The sequence below is a fragment of the Phyllopteryx taeniolatus genome, chromosome 2, assembly GCF_024500385.1.
Source record: "Phyllopteryx taeniolatus isolate TA_2022b chromosome 2, UOR_Ptae_1.2, whole genome shotgun sequence".
NCBI classification, from domain to species: Eukaryota; Metazoa; Chordata; class Actinopteri; order Syngnathiformes; family Syngnathidae; genus Phyllopteryx; species Phyllopteryx taeniolatus.
This window is the reverse complement of record NC_084503.1, coordinates 29,318,899-29,337,900: the sequence shown is the minus strand read 5'-3', so window position 1 is coordinate 29,337,900 and position 19,002 is coordinate 29,318,899. Positions and strand designations below refer to the sequence as shown.

At 42.2% G+C, this 19,002-nt stretch overlaps 3 protein-coding genes across 7 annotated transcripts in view; 2 read left to right on the top strand and 1 right to left on the bottom strand.

Moving 5' to 3' along the window:
- LOC133474197 (uncharacterized) overlaps positions 1-13,813 on the top strand; it is a 57,694-nt gene extending 43,881 nt beyond the window's left edge. For 2 of the 4 annotated variants that reach the window (XR_009787403.1, XM_061765649.1), the window contains exon 3: positions 1,394-2,074. Coding sequence is in view for 1 of the 4 variants with exons in the window: in XM_061765649.1 (XP_061621633.1) it covers positions 1,394-1,816 (423 nt within the window). In the remaining 3 variants the exon portion in view is untranslated. Of the gene's footprint in view, positions 1-958; positions 1,017-1,393; positions 2,075-12,619 lie in introns of those variants that run through there. The other 2 variants (XR_009787401.1, XR_009787402.1) reach the window with 2 other exon arrangements.
- The window catches only part of rec114 (REC114 meiotic recombination protein), a 65,150-nt gene extending 51,284 nt beyond the window's left edge, over positions 1-13,866 (bottom strand). Inside the window, exon 1 of one of the 2 annotated variants that reach the window (XM_061765647.1) lies at positions 13,737-13,866. In XM_061765647.1, coding sequence (XP_061621631.1) covers positions 13,737-13,823 — 87 coding nt within the window. In that variant the 5' untranslated portion in view covers positions 13,824-13,866. The remainder of the gene's footprint in view (positions 1-13,736) is intronic. The other variant, XM_061765648.1, reaches the window with a different exon arrangement.
- A 1,407-nt stretch (positions 13,867-15,273) lies between these two features.
- hcn4 (hyperpolarization activated cyclic nucleotide-gated potassium channel 4) overlaps positions 15,274-19,002 on the top strand; it is a 167,619-nt gene continuing 163,890 nt past the window's right edge. Inside the window, exon 1 of the mRNA XM_061765642.1 lies at positions 15,274-16,618. Coding sequence (XP_061621626.1) covers positions 15,912-16,618 — 707 coding nt within the window. The 5' untranslated portion in view covers positions 15,274-15,911. The remainder of the gene's footprint in view (positions 16,619-19,002) is intronic.

Here is a 19,002-nt window from a genome sequence, read left to right as displayed (position 1 = left end):
GGCTGGGTGAAGAGCCAACATTTCCAAGCGACACCCAATCAAATCTTTATAGGACATTTTCTCCTGTTTGCTGAAGTCAGAAAAGACGCACAGCTCCATGCTTCTCTGGCTGCGCAGATTCTCTTCATTCACTTAAGTAGGTCATGTACGTACTCTCCTGCCAGCTATGCACTCTGGGTGGAGCAACCCTGGAATGTGGGCATTCTCTGTCAAATCTGGATGTGTGAGCATTGACTTAAGCGCCTTTCTTGATCTCCAATCTGGAGGCTGTAGTAAGTGGAGGTGAAACATTATACAGTGTTTGAAGTTTGGAGGCAGCCACAAAATATACGCCATACTGCGTGAAACAGCTGTCAGACGTATTCAAACTGCCACTTGCGAAGTGTTTTTCTTCTTTTTTACCACCAACATTGACTGAAAGGTTGTTTATTAAAAAAGTAAATTTGTATGACAAAAGGATGGCCCATAAAATACCTGTGGGGACAACAGTACAACTATGCCAAAGGATTGTCAATCTGTGTTTCTAGGTATGTTCACAATTTTATACCATTTGAAGGCAGGACACGGTCACCGTAGGATCTATTATGTTTTATTGAATATACAGTACAGTAATTATTTGCAACGACCTCCCTTATTTTGACAGAAGAATGTCAGAGATCTTTTATAAAGACATCTGGGAACGGTATCTCCTTGAAGACGGAATCTAATTGTTTTAATCTCTTAATATTAGCAGTGGTTAATTTACTTTCACACTTATATTAACTATTTGTATTATTTCCTAAGTGGAATATTTGTCGCAAAAATCCATACAAATCTGAGGTTAACTGTAATCGCAGCTAATTGAGCCCAACATCATCTCATACATACATCACCATGTTGATACTTTGCCTCCCACAGCAGGGGAATCATGTCAGTAAATAATTGGACGAGTATCCACTCTCTCTTTTTTTTTTTTCAGGTCCCGCCATTATGATGCGTTTTGGGCTCGCTGTCACCATGTGATAGCTTGCCAAGCAGTTGAGTAAAAACACAGCAATTGTCATTGTTCCTGTGACAGCTACGAGAGGAAAAAAATCTTCTGAGACGAGGCAGGATATACAATATATAATTTAATTGACTCATTACATCATATGTGACAAAACTGTCTACATTCAATCAGCCAATTAAGCTGTCAGGCAATTACTCATGTACTGCATACACTGATTTATTACCATAAATACTATAAATCCATATCTATTTGAATATACGAACATCATGTATAATAAGGTCTTTCTTTTTTTTTTTTTTTTTTAAATGTATTTATTTTTTGTCCAGATGTTATTAGTGAGAAATATATACAGTGAATGGTGTGAGTGTGTGCTAAGTGAATGATTAAGAGGCATGGCTCCCGCAGGTCGGGCCCACAACCACCGACGAAGAGGGCCATCCCACTCAGACCTGCAGCACCAACCCCGGCACCCACCCCCACACCCCCGCCAGCACCCACTACCCGCCCTTGAGCGTGGGACGTGGACCCCCAACCCCCAAAACCAGGCAGGGAAAAGAACCCCACAGCAGGCCCCACAGTCTGCCTCTTGACTGTGGCGGTTGCCACAGTCAAGAGGCAACCGCAGCGGGACGCAAGGAATGGAGAGAAGAGGAGGAAGCAGGCCCGAGTAGCGACAACGGGTCCCCACCGCCCCCACCAGTAGCCAGAGCGGGGGACCCAGGTGGGTGCAAGCCGGCACCGCCCCAACACCCACAGAACATGGGCGAGTCACCATCGAAGTACCATTACTCCCCACGAGGTCACCCCAGTGGTTCCCCCCACCCCTGAGATCAGGAAGGAGTGAAAAATAGTCCCGCCCCCGCAGATTCCGGAACAGCAAACACAGGGACAAGAGGAGAAGATCCCCACAGCATGCATGTCTTTTCACCATGCAAACCGATCTAAAATGTTTGAAAATAAAAATAAATAAATAGAATAATAATAAAACAAAAACAACCTTGACAACAAAGAATATAAAATTTCATTGTTCACTTTCACACTTATGAAAATAGTCTTGCTATTGTCAAATATCAGATTGCACCCTACTCAGGCAAAGGAATCAAGAGTCTAGATTTAGCATGTTGAGGAAAGGTGACCAGCTATCTATGTATATGTAATTGATTTTTTTCATTCTGCTGATATTTTTTTTAACGCAATATATTCTATGATGAGATTTAAATGCAGCCCTATGGGGGGCACAAGTCAGTGCAAACTGTAGGCCGGTCCCAAGCCCGGATAAATGCAGAGGGTTGCGTCAGGAAGGGCATCCGGCTTAAAACCTTGCCAAACAAATATGAGCGTTCATCCAAAGAATTCCATACCGGATCGGTCGTGGCCCGGGTTAACAACGTCCGCCACCGGCGCCGTCAACATGCAGGGCGCTGTTGGAAATTCAGCTACTGTGGGTCGAAGTCGAAGTCAAAGAAGAAGAAGAAGAAGAAGAGGTGGAAAGCGGGTTCTTCGGCAGAAAGAGAAGAGGAAAACACAGAGCCTAGAACTGAATGTGGGGACTTTGAATGTTGGGACTATGACAGGAAAATCCCGGGAGATGGTTGACATGATGATTAGGAGAAAGGTTGATATATTGTGTGTCCAGGAGACCAGGTGGAAAGGCAGTAAGGCTAGAAGTTTAGGGGCAGGGTTTAAATTATTTTACCATGGTGTAGATGGGAAGAGAAATGGAGTCGGGGTTATTTTAAAAGAAGAGTTGGCTAAGAATGTCTTGGAGGTGAAAAGAGTATCAGATCGAGTGATGAGGCTGAAATTTGAAATTGAGGGTGTTATGTGTAATGTGATTAGTGGCTATGCCCCACAGGTAGGATGTGACCTAGAGGTGAAAGAGAAATTCTGGAAGGAGCTAGATGATGTAGTTCTGAGCATCCCAGACAGAGAGAGAGTCGTAATTGGTGCAGATTGTAATGGACATGTTGGTGAAGGTAATAAGGGTGATGAAGAAGTGATGGGTAAGTACGGTATCCAGGAAAGGAACTTGGAGGGACAGATGGTGGTAGACTTTGCAACAAGGATGCAAATGGCTGTAGTGAACACTTTTTTCCAGAAGAGGCACGAACATAGGGTGACCTACAAGAGCGGAGGTAGAAGCACACAGGTGGATTACATCTTGTGCAGACGATGTAATCTGAAGGAGGTTACCAACTGTAAGGTAGTGGTAGGGGAGAGTGTGGCTAGACAGCATAGGATGGTGGTGTGTAAGATGACTCTGGTGGTGGGGAGGAAAATTAGGAAGACAAAGGCAGAGAAGAGAACCATGTGGTGGAAGCTGAGACAGGACGAGTGTTGTGCAGCTTTTCGGGAAGAGGTGATACAGGCTCTCGGTGGACGGGAAGAGCTTCCAGAAGACTGGACCACTGCAGCCAAGGTGATCAGAGAAGCAGGCAGGAGAGTACTTGGTGTATCTTCTGGCAGGAAAGGAGAGAAGGAGACTTGGTGGTGGAACCTCACAGTACAGGAAATCATACAAGGAAAACGGTTAGCTAAGAAGAAGTGGGACACTGAGAGGACCGAGGAGAGGCGAAAGGAATACATTGAGATGCGACACAGGGCAAAGGTAGAGGTGGCAAAGGCAAAACAAGAGGCATATGATGACATGTATGGCAGGTTGGACACTAAAGAAGGAGAAAAGGATCTATACAGGCTGGCCAGACAGAGGGATAGAGATGGGATGGATGTGCAGCAAGTTAGGGTGATTAAGGATAGAGATGGAAATATGTTGACTGGTGCCAGCAGTGTGCTAGGTAGATGGAAAGAATACTTCGAGGATTTGATGAATGAGGAAAATGATAGAGAAGGGAGAGTAGAAGAGGCAAGTGTGGTGGACCAGGAAGTGGCAATGATTAGTAAGGGGGAAGTTAGAAAGGCATTAAAGAGAATGAAAAATGGAAAGGCAGTTGGTCCTGATGACATTCCTGTGGAGGTATGGAAGCATCTAGGAGAGGTGGCTGTGGAGTTTTTGACCAGCTTGTTCAATAGAATTCTAGTGCGTGAGAAGATGCCTGAGGAATGGAGGAAAAGTGTACTGGTGCCCATTTTTAAGAACAAAGGTGATGTGCAGAGCTGTGGCAACTATAGAGGAATAAAGTTGATGAGCCACACAATTAAGTTATGGGAAAGAGTAGTGGAGGCTAGACTCAGGACAGAAGTGAGTATTTGCGAGCAACAGTATGGTTTCATGCCTAGAAAGAGTACCACAGATGCATTATTTGCCTTGAGGATGTTGATGGAAAAGTACAGAGAAGGTCAGAAGGAGCTACATTGTGTCTTTGTAGATCTAGAGAAAGCCTATGACAGAGTACCCAGAGAGGAACTGTGGTACTGCATGCGGAAGTCTGGAGTGGCAGAGAAGTATGTTAGAATAATACAGGACATGTACGAGGGCAGCAGAACAGCGGTGAGGTGTGCTGTCGGTGTGACAGAAGAATTTAAGGTGGACGTGGGACTGCATCAGGCGTCAGCCCTGAGCCCCTTCCTTTTTGCAGTGGTGATGGATAGGCTGACAGATGAGGTTAGACTGGAATCCCCGTGGACCATGATGTTTGCAGATGACATTGTGATCTGCAGTGAAAGCAGGGAGCAGCTGGAGGAACAGTTAGAAAGATGGAGGCATGCACTGGAAAGAAGAGGAATGAAGATTAGCCGAAGTAAAACAGAATATATGTGCATGAATGAGAGGAGTGGTGGGGGAAGAATGAGGCTACAGGGAGAAGAGATGGCAAAGGTAGAGGACTTTAAATACTTGGGCTCAACCGTCCAGAGCAATGGTGAGTGTGGTCAGGAAGTGAAGAAACGGGTCCAAGCAGGTTGGAACGGGTGGAGGAAGGCATCAGGTGTGTTATGTGACAGAAGAGTCTCTGCTAGGATGAAGGGCAAAGTTTATAAAACAGTGGTGAGGCCAGCCATGATGTATGGATTAGAGACAGTGGCACTGAAGAGAAAACAGGAAGCAGAGCTGGAGGTGGCGGAAATGAAGATGTTGAGGTTCGCTCTCGGAGTGACCAGGTTGGATAAAATTAGAAATGAGCTCATCAGAGGGACAGCCAAGGTTCGATGTTTTGGAGACAAAGTTAGAGAGAGCAGACTTCGGTGGTTTGGACACGTCCAGAGGAGAGAGAGTGAGTATATTGGTAGAAGGATGATGAGGATGGAGCTGCCAGGCAAGAGAGCTAGAGGAAAACCAAAGAGAAGGTTGATGGATGTCGTGAGGGAAGACATGATGGCAGTTGGTGTTCGAGAGGAGGATGCAGGAGATAGGCTCTCATGGAAAAGGATGACGCGCTGTGGCGACCCCTAACGGGACAAGCCGAAAGGAAAAGAAGAAGATTCTATGATGAGATTTAGCCACTGATTGATGTTAATAGCCTGTTTGTTTTTCCAGTTTAATAGAATTGTTTTCTTAGCGGTAGTTAACGCGACAAGTAATGATTGTGAATATTTGTTAGGGAGGTCAATTATGCTTAAGTCGCCACGTATGCACAATCTTGGGGAAAGTGGAATCCTGCAGTTTAAAATACACAAGAGTTTTTGTATAACCGAAGACCAAAAGCATTGAATTGGTGTACATTCCCATATAGCATGAAAGTAGGTGTCTGGGGTATTTTTGGTGCGTTGCACGCATATATTAGATGGAGAGAAGCCCATTTTATATATAGTGTATTGAGTAAAGTGTGTTCTATGAAGCACTTTATATTGTATAAGCTGTAGATTTGTGTTTTTTGTCATTCTAAACGTATTGTTACAAATCTGTATCCAGTAGCTACGGTCAGCAGACATGGAGAGGTCATCTTCCCATTTGATGATTGGTAAGTGCATTGATTTAGTACATGAAATTAATTTATGAACTTTTGAGAGATTTATATTACTTTGCGGGAGAAGATTCATTATTTGCTTGACAAACTCCGGCAGGGCGGCACGGTGAACGACTGGTTAGAGCGTCAGCCTCACAGTTCTGAGGACCCGGGTTCAATCCCCGGCCAGGACTGTGTGGAGTTTGCATGTTCTCCCCGTGCCTGCGTGGGTTTTCTCCGGGCACTCCGGTTTCCTCCCACATCCCAAAAACATGCATAAATTGGAGACTCTAAATTGCCCATAGGTGTGACTGTGAGTGCGAATGGTTGTTTGTTTGTATGTGCCCTGCGATTGGCTGGCAACCAGTTCACGGTGTACCCCGCCTCCTGCCCGATGACAGCTGGGATAGGCTCCAGCACGCCCGTGACCCTAGTGAGGAGAAGCGGCTCAGAAAATGGATGGATGGATGAATTCCGGCAGTTCGAAGGTGCTCTGGAATGTTGGTATTCTTTTTTTTTATTGCTGCTTTTAATTTATTGTATTGAAGAAAGTTTCCGGCTGTTATTTGGAATTCTTGGAACAGTTCATCACGTGTCCTATTGTTAAATAGTGTTGTAGGTGGTTAATTCCATGTTGTTCCCATGTACTAAAATGAAGGGGTATATTATTAATTTCAAAATCTGGATATGCCAGATTGGGGAGAGCATACTGGGAACTAATTGAGATCCTGTCAATCCTAAACTTTGCCACCAAGCCGTTAAGGTTGATGCGATTATTGGATTTTTGAAACATTTATGCCATTTAAGACTAGTAGGAAATAAATGGGAGTTTTGGTAGGTTGATGTTGTTGCAGTCTGTTTGTTCCAATTCTAGCCAAGAATCACACTCCTCACTGTGGTGCAACCATTTGATGAGGTATTGTAATTGGTTAGCTAAATAATAGTGTTTAAAGTTGGGAGCTGCGATTGGCTGGCAACCAGTTGAGGGTGTACCCCACCGGCTGCCCGATGATGGTTGGGATAGGCTCCAGCGAGGACCCTAGTGAGGAGAAGCGGCTCAGAAAATGGATGGATAGATGGAAGTTCGGAGCATTTAGGCCTCCATCCTGTTTACTTTTCTGAAGAGTGGATAGACTGATTCTATTTTTCTTATTTTTTTAATAAAAATGTGTTACAGCAGAATCTAAGGTTTGAAACCATGTAAATGTGGTCTTAAATGGAATCATTGAAAATAAATAATTTATTTGAGGTCAGGTTTTCATTTTTATTGTAGCTATTCTTCCCAGTATTGATATAGGCAAGTTACTCCAGCATCTTAAATCAGCTGAGATTTTTTCCAGAAGTGGTGTGTAATTTATATTGGTTGGCTCTGTGAGTTTTGACGAAATATTGATACCTAAGTACTTAATGTTTCCTACAGGCATGGGGTACTCTGGGATTTGATCTGCAGGAGTCCATGAGCTTGCTGTTATTGGGAGTATTGTTGATTCTGTCCAATTAATAGAGTAGTCTGATATTTGTGAAAATGTTTTAATGAGATTGAAGACTGCCTGAAGAGAATACTTGGGTTCCTGTAAGTAAAGAAGAATATCATTAGCATATAGATTGATTTTGTGTTCTGTCACTAGTGAGCAGATACCTTTAATATTAGCATTCTGACGTATAGCGGCAGCAAGAGGTTCGATAAATATTGCAAATAGCATTGGTGAGAGTGGACATCCTTGTCCGGTTCCTCTTTGCAATGTAAAACTTTGTGAAGTGATCCTATTTGTGTCGACTGTCGCTTTCGGTGAATTGTATAATGTTGCTATTTAATGTATAAATTAATCTCCAAAGCCTAATTTGCGAAGTACTGCAAATAGGAAAGCCCAGTTAACTTTATCGAAAGCTTTCTGTGCGTCAAGTGACATGATGATTGCATTTAGATTTTTACGCTGTGACATGCTTATTAAATTCAACAGACGTCTGACATTATTTGTGGAACTTCTACTTTAAATAAAGCCTGTCTGGTCATAGTGGATTATCAACGGAAGTACCTTTTCTAGTCTCGCTGCGAGGGCTTTTGAGATAATCTTGATATCTACATTAATCAGTGATAAGGGCCGATAATTCGCCGGGAGAGTGGGGTCTTTACCTGGCTTTAGTAATAACTTAATTGAAGCTGTGTTCATATGGCTACTAATTCTACCTTTATCTTTTATCTCATTGACTGTTCTGAAAAATAGAGGCGCTAGTATTGGCCAAAAATGTTTAATGAATTCAACAGGGCCAGGCGCCAGTCTCGGTTGCATATTTTTTAATGCGTTATGTAATTCTGTGATGGTTAAAGGAACATCAAGGGTGTCTTTAATATGTGTATTGGCCAAAAATGTTTAATGAATTCAACAGGGATTCCGTCCGGACCAGGCGCCGGTCTCGGTTGCATATTTTTTAATGCGTTATGTAATTCTGTGATGGTTAAAGGAACATCAAGGGTGTCTTTAATTTGTGTATTTAATTGAGGGATGTTTAGATCCTTAATAAAAGTTTACATTTCTTTTTGATCTGGGTTGTTCAAAGATGCGTATAAGCTGCTATAAAAATTGTAAAACATTTCATTTATTTCTAGCGGTGACTGTGTACAGTTGCCGTTTGAATCTTGAATGGCTGTAATTAATGATTTTTCTTTATTGCGCTGAAGTTGGTTCGCAAGGAATTTTCCCGATTTATTATTGTACTCAAAGTTAGTGTATCTTAACTGTCGTTGTAGAAATCTGTTCTTTTTGATAAGATAACGTCTAACTGATGTTTTGCCTTTTGAAGTTGGTTTCTAAGCGTATCTATCGGATTAATTGCATATTCTTCTGTGAGGTGTTTAATTTTTCAGTCTTTTTCCATCCATCTATTTTCTGAGCCGCTGTGTGTGACGCGGACTCACCGGAATTCACGTCAGTCATGACGCTTCGTGTTGTTTACTGGCTGTTGACATAGCGACCGTGATCTTTGTCATACAACACCCCAGTTATCACACTTCTGACACAAACACACAATTGTACTAACTACCACAATTCATACTCTGTGAATATAATACATATTCTTTATCTCTTTGAGTGTAAAAATACTTCAGCTCGTCCGACTTCCAACCTGTGCTCGCCGCCATTTTTGGCCCACAAACACTGCTGTGTGCATACAATCAAGGCTCTGAGGGCTGTTTGTCAAATCTAAAATGGTAAATTGCACTCTGCTGAGGGTTGCACCTCAGTAAAATTCTTCCCAAGATCTCTATTCTCTGCGTCAGCACCTCCACTACCACATCCCGTGAAAACTTAAAATATGTTGCACAAAAGGGATACAGATCCACCATTCTGCATGACCATGCAGCAGAACAGCACAGGTTAAAAAAAAATTGTGCTTCAAAGTGATGGTAAGACATCGAAGGACGCAAAGTCGGTATCTATGCTTGGTCAATTTGAATATGTTTTCCATATTTAAATTGGGAAGATGAGTGAACCAATCAGAGCAAAGCTTATTCACATGTCATATATTAGTGAGAAATCCAGCCATTTCAACTGCCAGGCTTAAAAGACCAACTAGAATAGCATGAAATAGGGCATTCTGGGCATTTCCAATCCAAATTATCTTGCAAAACCAATAAAAGGACATCAAATACTATGAAAAATTACATTTAAAAAATGACAGAAGGGCACCTCTAAATAGAACCTGTCTGAAAAAATGAAGTCAACCAAAAAACAAAAAACTGCAATAAAATGGCACGATCCTAAGAAATTCCTAAGAAAGGCGAACACCATTGCTGACCAGAAAGAACAAAAAGGCTCATCTTACTTTAAAAAAAAAGGAAAATTCTAAATGTTTCCCAAGACTTTTGGGAAAATATTCCATGGACTGATGAAACGAACGAAATTTTAACGTTTTTGTAGGCTTTACACAATCAGGATTTTTGGGGCCGATCACCGATGAGCGAGTTTAAAAAAATGATAACCGATAACCGATCACCGATCAGATCACAAGATGGAGCAATGTGTCTATATAAATGACTTGTTCATTTACTGTATATACTTGTGTACATAATTGCTCCAAAAAATTATATTTACAATAATGTATCTTTGTTCATCTATTTATGCCAGTGAGGCATTGCGACAGACAAATGAATGGTCTTCTCTTAGATGGCAGGAAGTACATACAGTAATTAATGTATTCACTTTTTGTGACATTTTTGTTTGTTGGTGTGAAGTGAGATTTTTCAATTGTAGTTGCCTTGGCTCCATAAAGGTTGGAAATCACCGATCTAGTCAGATCATGTATTCTAATCAGTCAGGTCAAACTAACATTACAACATGACAGAAATAATGGGTGCTAACTTACTGTAATTAAATTACTTAATTCTAATTAAATTACTTCACACACACCAAAACTTTAGAGCATGATTCGACAGAACGCCTGCATGTTCGCTTACAACCATTAGTGCTAGCACTAGCTTGCTAGACTACAGAACGTTTTGTTGCCTGTTTGCAAGCCGTATCGTATTAAAAGTACGTGAACATACCTCAAGCAAGCCTTAAACGAACGTCCTCTCCCGAGCACCGGTGACCACCAACACACGTTTTTCCCCATTTTGTTCTTATAAACACACGGTGCGAGCCATTATTGTTGTCGTCGCCCTGGTAACGAGTGTATCTGATCACGTTTGAGTTGACAAGATGAAGCCAAGTGATCGTAAAAATCGGGATGCGGTGGTATCGGAATACAAAATTTACAAAAAAGTAGTCTGACATGGTGCAATTGTGAAGGACCAAATTTGTCTTGTAGACTGAACTGGGCATTACGTGTTGTCTGTCCCACACCGCCAACATGTTATTTTTTTTTTAAATAACTGAATTGGTAGTCAGATATTTACAGTACTACATTAAAAGACACACAACAAGGCTAAAAATAAACTAGCTTTTGGAATCGAATATACTGTACACGACGGCGACCTGGAGTAAATGTCTTTTGCGGAGCCGATCAATGATTTATGAATTATAAAATTAAAGCCGATCAGCAAAAAATGCAAATTATCGGCCGATACCAATCAGGACGATCAGATCGGTGTAAAGCAGTGATTCCCAACCAGTTTGCCGTGGCACATTAGTGTGCCGTGAGAGCTCTTCTTCTGTGCCGCTGGAAGTTATAAAATTTCACTTAATTGGTCAAAATATTATTTATTTACAACAAATAATGTATATTTGTTCATCTATCTATGCCAGTGGCATATAAAGACAGACAGAACAAATAAATGCTCTTCTATTAGATGGCAGAAAGTGTATAATTGACTTGTGTATCCACTTTTTGTGATATTTTTGTTTGTTGGCATGCTGTGAGATTTTTCAAATGTACCATATTTTCACAACTATAAGGCGCACTTAAAAGTCTTAAATGTTCTCCAAAATGGACGTTGGCGCCTTATAATGCGGCGCGCCTTATGTGTACACCGAGTTCCGAAATCTATAAATGTTGTTGTGTGATGAGTGCTCCGCTTGACTGACTGGGAGCATTTCCTGCCAACACGCTGCTTATATGGAGGAAAAGCGGACATGGCTGAGGACAGCATGCGGCCGTTAAAGGGCGAAGGGTGCGCCTGAAGGAGGACGCTAAAGGCACGCCCCCAGTAAGTATATAGCGCAAAACAAAATCGGTTTGGCTAAGGACCCCCGAAAATGGCACCTACGAAGAGACACGCTTAAGAAGCACAGTTTAAACTGCAAGCTATCAGTTACGCGGAGGAACATGGGAATCGAGCAGCCGCGAGAGAATTCAAGATCAACAAATCCATGGTTCCCAAGTGGAGGAAGTAGGAAAACGAGCTTCGCCAAGTCAAGAAGACGAAGCTGAGTTTCCGCGGAAACAAGGCGAGGTGGCCCGAGATGGAAGACAAACTCGAGCAATGGATTCATGAGCAAAGAACAGCCGGGAGAAGCGTCTCTACAGTCACCATTCGTGCAATAACTCGGAGTTTGCCATCATTCCGGGAGGCTTGACGAAGGAACTCCAACCGCTGGACATCGGTATAAACATGGCGTTCAAAGTGAAGTTGCGAGCGCCGTGGGAGAGATGGATGACAGATGGCGAACACAGCTTTACTAAGAATAGGAGGCAGCGCCGGGCGAGTTACGCCACAATTTGTGAATGGATTGTGGATGCTTGGGCTAACGTGTCTGCTTGCACTGTTGTTCAAGCTTTCGTAAATGCCGGTATCATTTCTGAGGAGCCGTACGGCAACGAGACTGACTCCGACGAGTATGAGAGGGAACCTGTCGTGTTTGATGGAGAACTTGCCCAGCTATTCATTTCGGATACAGAAGATGAGGACTTTGATGGATTTGTGGATGAGGATTGATCAAAAAATAACGTGAGTAGATTGTTAAATACTTCAATAAATTACAACCAAACTCAGTTTTGCTCCCGGTGCCTTTTTAAAAACATTGTTTTTGCATGCTACTGTATGTTTGCTAGCATATGTTTTACCATGCCTGCGCCCAATAATACGGTGCGCCTTATGTATGTGTTAAATACAGAAATAGACCCCGTAACTGAGACTGCGCCTTTTAACACGGTGCGCCGTATGGTCGTGAAAATACAGTAAAATATGTGCCTTGGCTCAATAAAGGTTGGGAATCACTGGTGTAAAGTCAACTTTTTTTGTCTCATTATATCTGGCGTGAATGTAACACAGCATTTCAGAAAAAGAATATTATACCAACAGTCAATCATAGTGGTGGTAGTGTGATGGTCTTGTGTTGCTTCGCTTCTTCAGGACCTGGATCACTTGCTGTGATTGATGGACCCATGAATTCTGCTCTTCACCAGAAAATCCTTAAGGACAATCTTCAGCCATCAGGTCATGACCTCAAACTATACCACACTTGGTTTCTGCAGCAGGACAACCATCCAAAATTCACCAGCAAGTCAGCTTCTGAATGGCTTAAAAAATAAATGAAGGTTTTGGAGTGGCCTAGTCAAAGTCAGCACTTGAATCCCATTGAAATGCTGTGGCAGCCTACAAAGGCTGTTCATGCTCGAAAACCCTCCACTGTTGCTGAATTAAAACAATTCTGCAAGGAAGAGTGTGCCACAATATCTCTACAGAGCTGTGAAAGACTGATTGCCAGGTATGGAAAATGCTTGATTTCACTTGTTGCTGCTTCGAGGTCAATTACTTTTTCACACAGGGTCAGGTATATGAATAGTTCCCCCCCCCCCTCCCCCTCCCCCCCCGTGCCCCCCGTCCCCACATGTAAAAACTGCATTCTATGTTTACTTGTTTTATCATTGTCTGATATTTACGATTGTTTGATTAACTGAAATATTAAAGTGGGAGAACTGCCAAAAAATAAATAAATAAGAATTTGACATGGGGCAATACTTTTTCACGGCACTGTAGAACACATCCAAGTTTTAATCACTTTGAAATTTCTCTATGGAAAAAGTACACACTTTACAATTCTCTGACAATATTTCCTGAATTTATAGTTGACAAAGCCCCCTCATAAATTTCTAGGTGACTAAGATATTTTTTCAAATCCATATGATAATCTGTGTATGTTATGCTTTGTTATGAATTTTAAAAACTTATTGAGTGGTTACTAATTCTCCACTCTCCACTTTTTTTTTTTCAATGCATGTTTGAGTGCCAAATTAAACCACACCACCAACACCTGACTGCGATCTGCAAACCCTGTTTGGCTCTTGGAAATTATTTTGCAAACGTGGGTTTCTATAATTATTATAAGTCATGATAATGTATAATCATATAATCAGAATTAAACACAACTAGGAGTAACTTTCACGACCAAAACTGAGACTAACGGTAGCAAAACCTCGGTATAGTATTAATTAGCATAGAGCATAGCATAGATAGCATAGATATTTACCTTCCAGGATTCTCTCTTGGCGGTTTCACCGGAGCCTGGAATAAGTCGTCCATAACGTTTCAACCTCCACGTCACACTGGTGGCCATTTGAATGAAGTTTTTATTGTTATTATTCAAAATATTCTGTTTGCCACAGTTGATAAAAAGGGAGCAGGATATGGCTCGACTAACAGATTAGTGTGTTGACGTGAGCCCTGTGTTTCTCAGCGGATGTTAATAAAGTTTTGATTTATCAGTAAAAAAAAATAAATAAATAAAAATGGCATGTTCGCGTGACAAAATAGCGTGGCGACGAAACGTTTTACTAACAGTTTTTAATGTAACACGCTTCATCTCCACAGACAATACTTATTGTACATTTAATTATAAAACTTAACAGTTGTAACCGTTAAGCTATAGTTATAACGTTTTAGCTCGTGGCACAGAAACATAAAATGGACAACTCTGATTTATTTCTGGGTTTTGTTCACTTGTCGCTATGGCAGATTCGCGAAGCACCCTCGTGCGTGCCCTCGCCCTCTGCTAATAATATACCTTTTATTTGTTCATCAGTAATCGATATAACTCAAGCTAGCATTTGACATACAAGAAAAAGACCAGAGTATCCTTTGGGGTAATGCCCAAGTCCTTTTATTTTCATATTAGCATTGTTCTGTATGTTTAATGAAATATTAAATGCATCAATTCAATTTATGTCCTGTTGTCATGCTTTTGTATACATTTTGACAATGAAAATCAATCGCCATAAATTAGACTGTTGCTTTATATTTACCTAGTCGAGGTCCAGCATAGACAAGACACATGATTTTTTGATTACCTTTAAACATATGCCTATACCATGCTTAAACATATTCCCACTTTGCTTACATGAGTTAGGCTAGTATGTAAAATTAATTCCTATACTACATTGCAAACATACTAGTTTTATTTACTTTTTTTTTTTTTCAAAAATTGCAGATATTGAAAAATATGCCTCAAGTTGTATATAAACTTGAACAATGTCAGAAAATCACAGTAGATTTCGGGTCGGCGAGCATAGGAATAATTTAAAGTGTATATACTTTAAGTTTGTCTTTAAAATTTGCTTTTTCCCATTGAGTTTTGGTGTTGTGCTGTGCTGTGAGATTTTTCCAGTGTAAAAAACGGTATGTGCCTTAGTTTAAATCATGTTTGTGAAGCACTGCTTTAGTAAGGTGAAAGGGTAACAGGATAAATTCACTTATTGTTGGTAAATTATTTTGAAATGAGAACAACTTGGGAGTCAACTCGCGGACCCGATTGGGTCCCTTTTTGGGAAGGTATCCTATCCCGCTGTATTTCCATTATAAGCTTGACCTGGTTGTAATCAGTTAACTCGCGAATGACGGCTCCATAATTGCACGCAAGTATAGCAATTACTCAATTACAGAATCACGACTCCGGCAGCATCCCCCCCCCCATCATCAGCCCGCTTTCACACGTGAATCGTGTTTTTCCCCCACCCCGGGTTCGAACAATAAACTACCTGTAGCCTCCCATCTCCTCGCGTTTTAAGAATGGGATGCGCAATTCCCCTTTAAAGCAGGTGGGCTGAGCTTAGCCCCCCTCGCTCCTATGGCAACCTAACCCGATCATGCATATTCACACACGTTCGCCTGGTCGTTCGGGCCGGATGGATGAGGGTGATGTCAGCGCGTGAGCCCCGTGGAACGCCGTGTGCGTGTTTCCCATCGTGATTGTCGCCTCGGCGAGAGGAGCGAGCCGTCTGCTGACCCCAACCAGCCCACCGTGCCACCACCACCTCCTCCTCCTCCATCCGCCGGTGCGTCCCTCACATGACAGGCAAAGGTGACTTTCAGGCAGTTACCCCCACCCCTCACCCCACCTCCCCACTTTTGCGCGCCATGCAGGCGGAGAGGCGCAAAGATGTGCGCGGTGGCCGAGCGGACCGCCCAGGCTGTGCGTGAAGAGGACGCACGCGAGCTGCCAGGTAGTCGAATCGTCATTTAAAGCTGGGCAAAAATATGTGCGGTTTATTTCATTAAGTGCCACCGCCATCACCATCCTCAGAAGGCGAGTGTGTCATGTGTTGCAAGCTTTCAGGGATCGCTCACAAGCAGATCAGAAGCACCACGCGGGACTGTGCTCGCTTTGCCCAACAAATCTGGATTTGTTCCATTTTCGCTCCATGACATAATGGACAGGTTGCATTCGTCCATGCGTAAACGGCTCTACAGTTTGCCCCAGCACATTGGACACAAACCGTCCATCATGGGCGAAGGGGAAGACGCAGACACGGACACGCGGAGGAAGAGCATCCGGATGAAGGCGCTGCCGTCGCCCACCTCCGGTGGAAGCTGCCGAGGTATCGGGGAGACCAAGAGCGGCGAGTCGCTCATCATGGAGACCGACATTGGGAGACCGATGAAGACCAGCTCCAACGGAGACTGCCGGAGGTTCCGGGGCAGCCTCTCGTCCATCACCAGCCGCCATGTGCACGACTCGGACTCGGCGGAGGTTAGGCGCCTCATCACCGAGGGGGACGTCACCCCGAGCGAGGAGAGCCCCCCGGGAGCGATCGGTGAGGGCGCCACGGAGCAAGGCGCGCAAGGGGCCGGCGCAGGTGGCGCTTCCACCGGCGGCGGCGACGGCGCACCTCCGAGCGAGTCCCAAGCGGACGACCGGTCCGGGTTCATAAAGTTGGATGGAATTGATCAGATCCTGCCTGACGACGAGCGCTTGTACCAGGCCGGCTTCATGCACCGACAGTTCGGGGCCATGCTCCAGCCGGGGGTCAACAAGTTCTCCCTGAGGATGTTTGGAAGCGAGAAGGCGGTGGAGCGGGAACAGGAGCGGGTCAAATCCGCCGGATTTTGGATTATTCACCCCTACAGTGATTTCAGGTAAACAGAATGCACTGCGTGTAACCCTGCTGTTTTGATGCCTTTAGATCATATCAACATTTTTTCGATCAGGGGCCATTTTTCATTTATGAGTCATAATATGAAATTACTTTTATATACATATATATATATATATATATATATATATATATATATATATATATATATATATATATATATAGTATTATATCAGTTTTATTTTGATGACAGTGGTACGGTGAACTAGTGGCATCGCCTCACATTTCTGAGGTTGGTGGCCTTCTTGTGCGGATTTTGTGTACGTTCTCCCTTTGATTCCGTGGGTTTACCCTGAGTACTCCAGCTTCCTTTCCTATATTCCAAAAAGAAATTCATTTCATTGAAGACTAAATTGTTTGTAGGTGAATGTGAGTGTGAATGGTCGTTTATCTGCATGTACCTTGCAAATGGCTGGCAACCTATCGGGGTGTACTACACTTCTCGCCCAAAGTCAGCTGGGATATCCAGCTCACCTGCAACCAGTCATTTTAAGCGGTACAGAAAATAGATGTATGTATTTTTATAGCAGTTCTTCTGAGGTTTTATTTGTTTATAGAGTGTCATATTGGATCAAATGCTCTCGCGGGCCATACTGTATATGGCCCATTTGCCCTAGGTTTTCCACCACTGCCTAATACAGTGCACATGGCTTCTCTCAAATATTTTTCTCCCCTTTTTATGTTGGGAAACACAGTTGAAAATAAGTGAAGGTGTTTTTCACCCACATAAGAAACCTTTGCATTTACTCTTTTTGGGATGCTCGAGAGGCCTGTGGTATATTATTTTTTATTGAACCTTTATCTAACCAGGTTTCTTTTTCAAGAGAGATTATGGCCAAGACGCTAGCAAAAACACAAAGTCACAGAAATACAAAAGAACAATTTACAAAGCACAACATTTTGGATTTAACCATCTATGAGTCATATCTATAGGAATCAATTGCTCAAGCAGCCGACCTAAAACATCGACATTCTATATACTGTAACTGCTTCAACGTCTTTCATTTTAGATTTAAAAGCATTTAAGAACACCAGTTCCTTGATTAGGGTGCAGAGTACCCTAAAACCCTTCTACCAATTTCTGAGCAGGTGTTTGAAACAAAGAGCATAAAGAAGTCCGGAGAATTCAAGGAATATTGTCCGGTACTTCTCTTCCTGATAAAGACACAAGCCGGAGAGAAGACACTTAGATTATGGAGCAAATCACTGAGAACACAGACTTTATCAAACAGGGAATTTAGCCAAATATGTGCAACTGGTAGCTTATTGTTTATTTCTTGCTGACTGTTCTGAAGAATTCTTACATTTGGGCTTGCGACGAGGCCAGCATGTTAAATTTATTTTTTAAAAGGGGCCAATTAACGACACACATTCAATTTTAAAGCACATTGTTTTAGGATCAATAGCAGCAGTTTTCTTTTTATATTCTGCTGATTCCTTAGTGCCCTTGAGTTTGTTTTGGCCATATGCATCTTGATTCATGGCCACATGGAGCCTCCGCTTTAGAGGTCCCTTTTATTTGGACTTGTTATGCTTTTGTAATACAATATGTGTTTGAAAATCACCTCAGCCATTTATGGTAGGTGCCGGTGAGATACTGTACGTGCCTATTTATTGGCAAAAACAGCAATGATGTGACTGTGAAATCAAAAAAGAAAACATCTATAGTTTGATAGGGAGTAATGAAAATGTTTTTTCCCCCTTCGTCTTCTTTCCACTAGCTCATTTCCTGTAGCACGGTAATTAAGGAGGGAAATATTTAATTACAGCTAGTGTCAGATTTAGTTCACTGGTGCAGCTATTCACTGGAGCTACATTGTGATTCTTGCACATCTCTCACCTTTCACACTGAATGTTGTCTTATTAGCACGCAATTGGCTGTGCTGAATCCTATCATACCATCCATTTCGTATCACTTTAATAAATTATCCAGTAAAATAACAATAAAATACTGAATGCTGAGTTGCTGTCTTGTTACCGTTATTAGCTTGTTACCATTATTTTACAGCTTCCCTACTGTCATCAATTTACTGAGTGTGCTGGCAGTAAGTTACTGTAAGAAAATACTTACAAAAGTAGAAGGAGAGTATGAATTGAGTTCTGGAGTCATGCACCACTTCATACATCATCTGTGAATCATTGCAAGCAGAGGTGGGTAGAGTAACCAAATATTATACTCAAGTAAGAGTACTGTTACCTGACAATAATGTGACTGAAGTACAAGTAAAAAGTAGTCCTCCCAAAAATTACTTGAGTAAGAGTAAAAAGTACACAGTGATAAAAATAAGTACTGAGTAAATGGCGAGTAACTTCAGATTTTTTAAATCAGAGCATGAACATCAATAAAATAAAAATAACACAATAAAA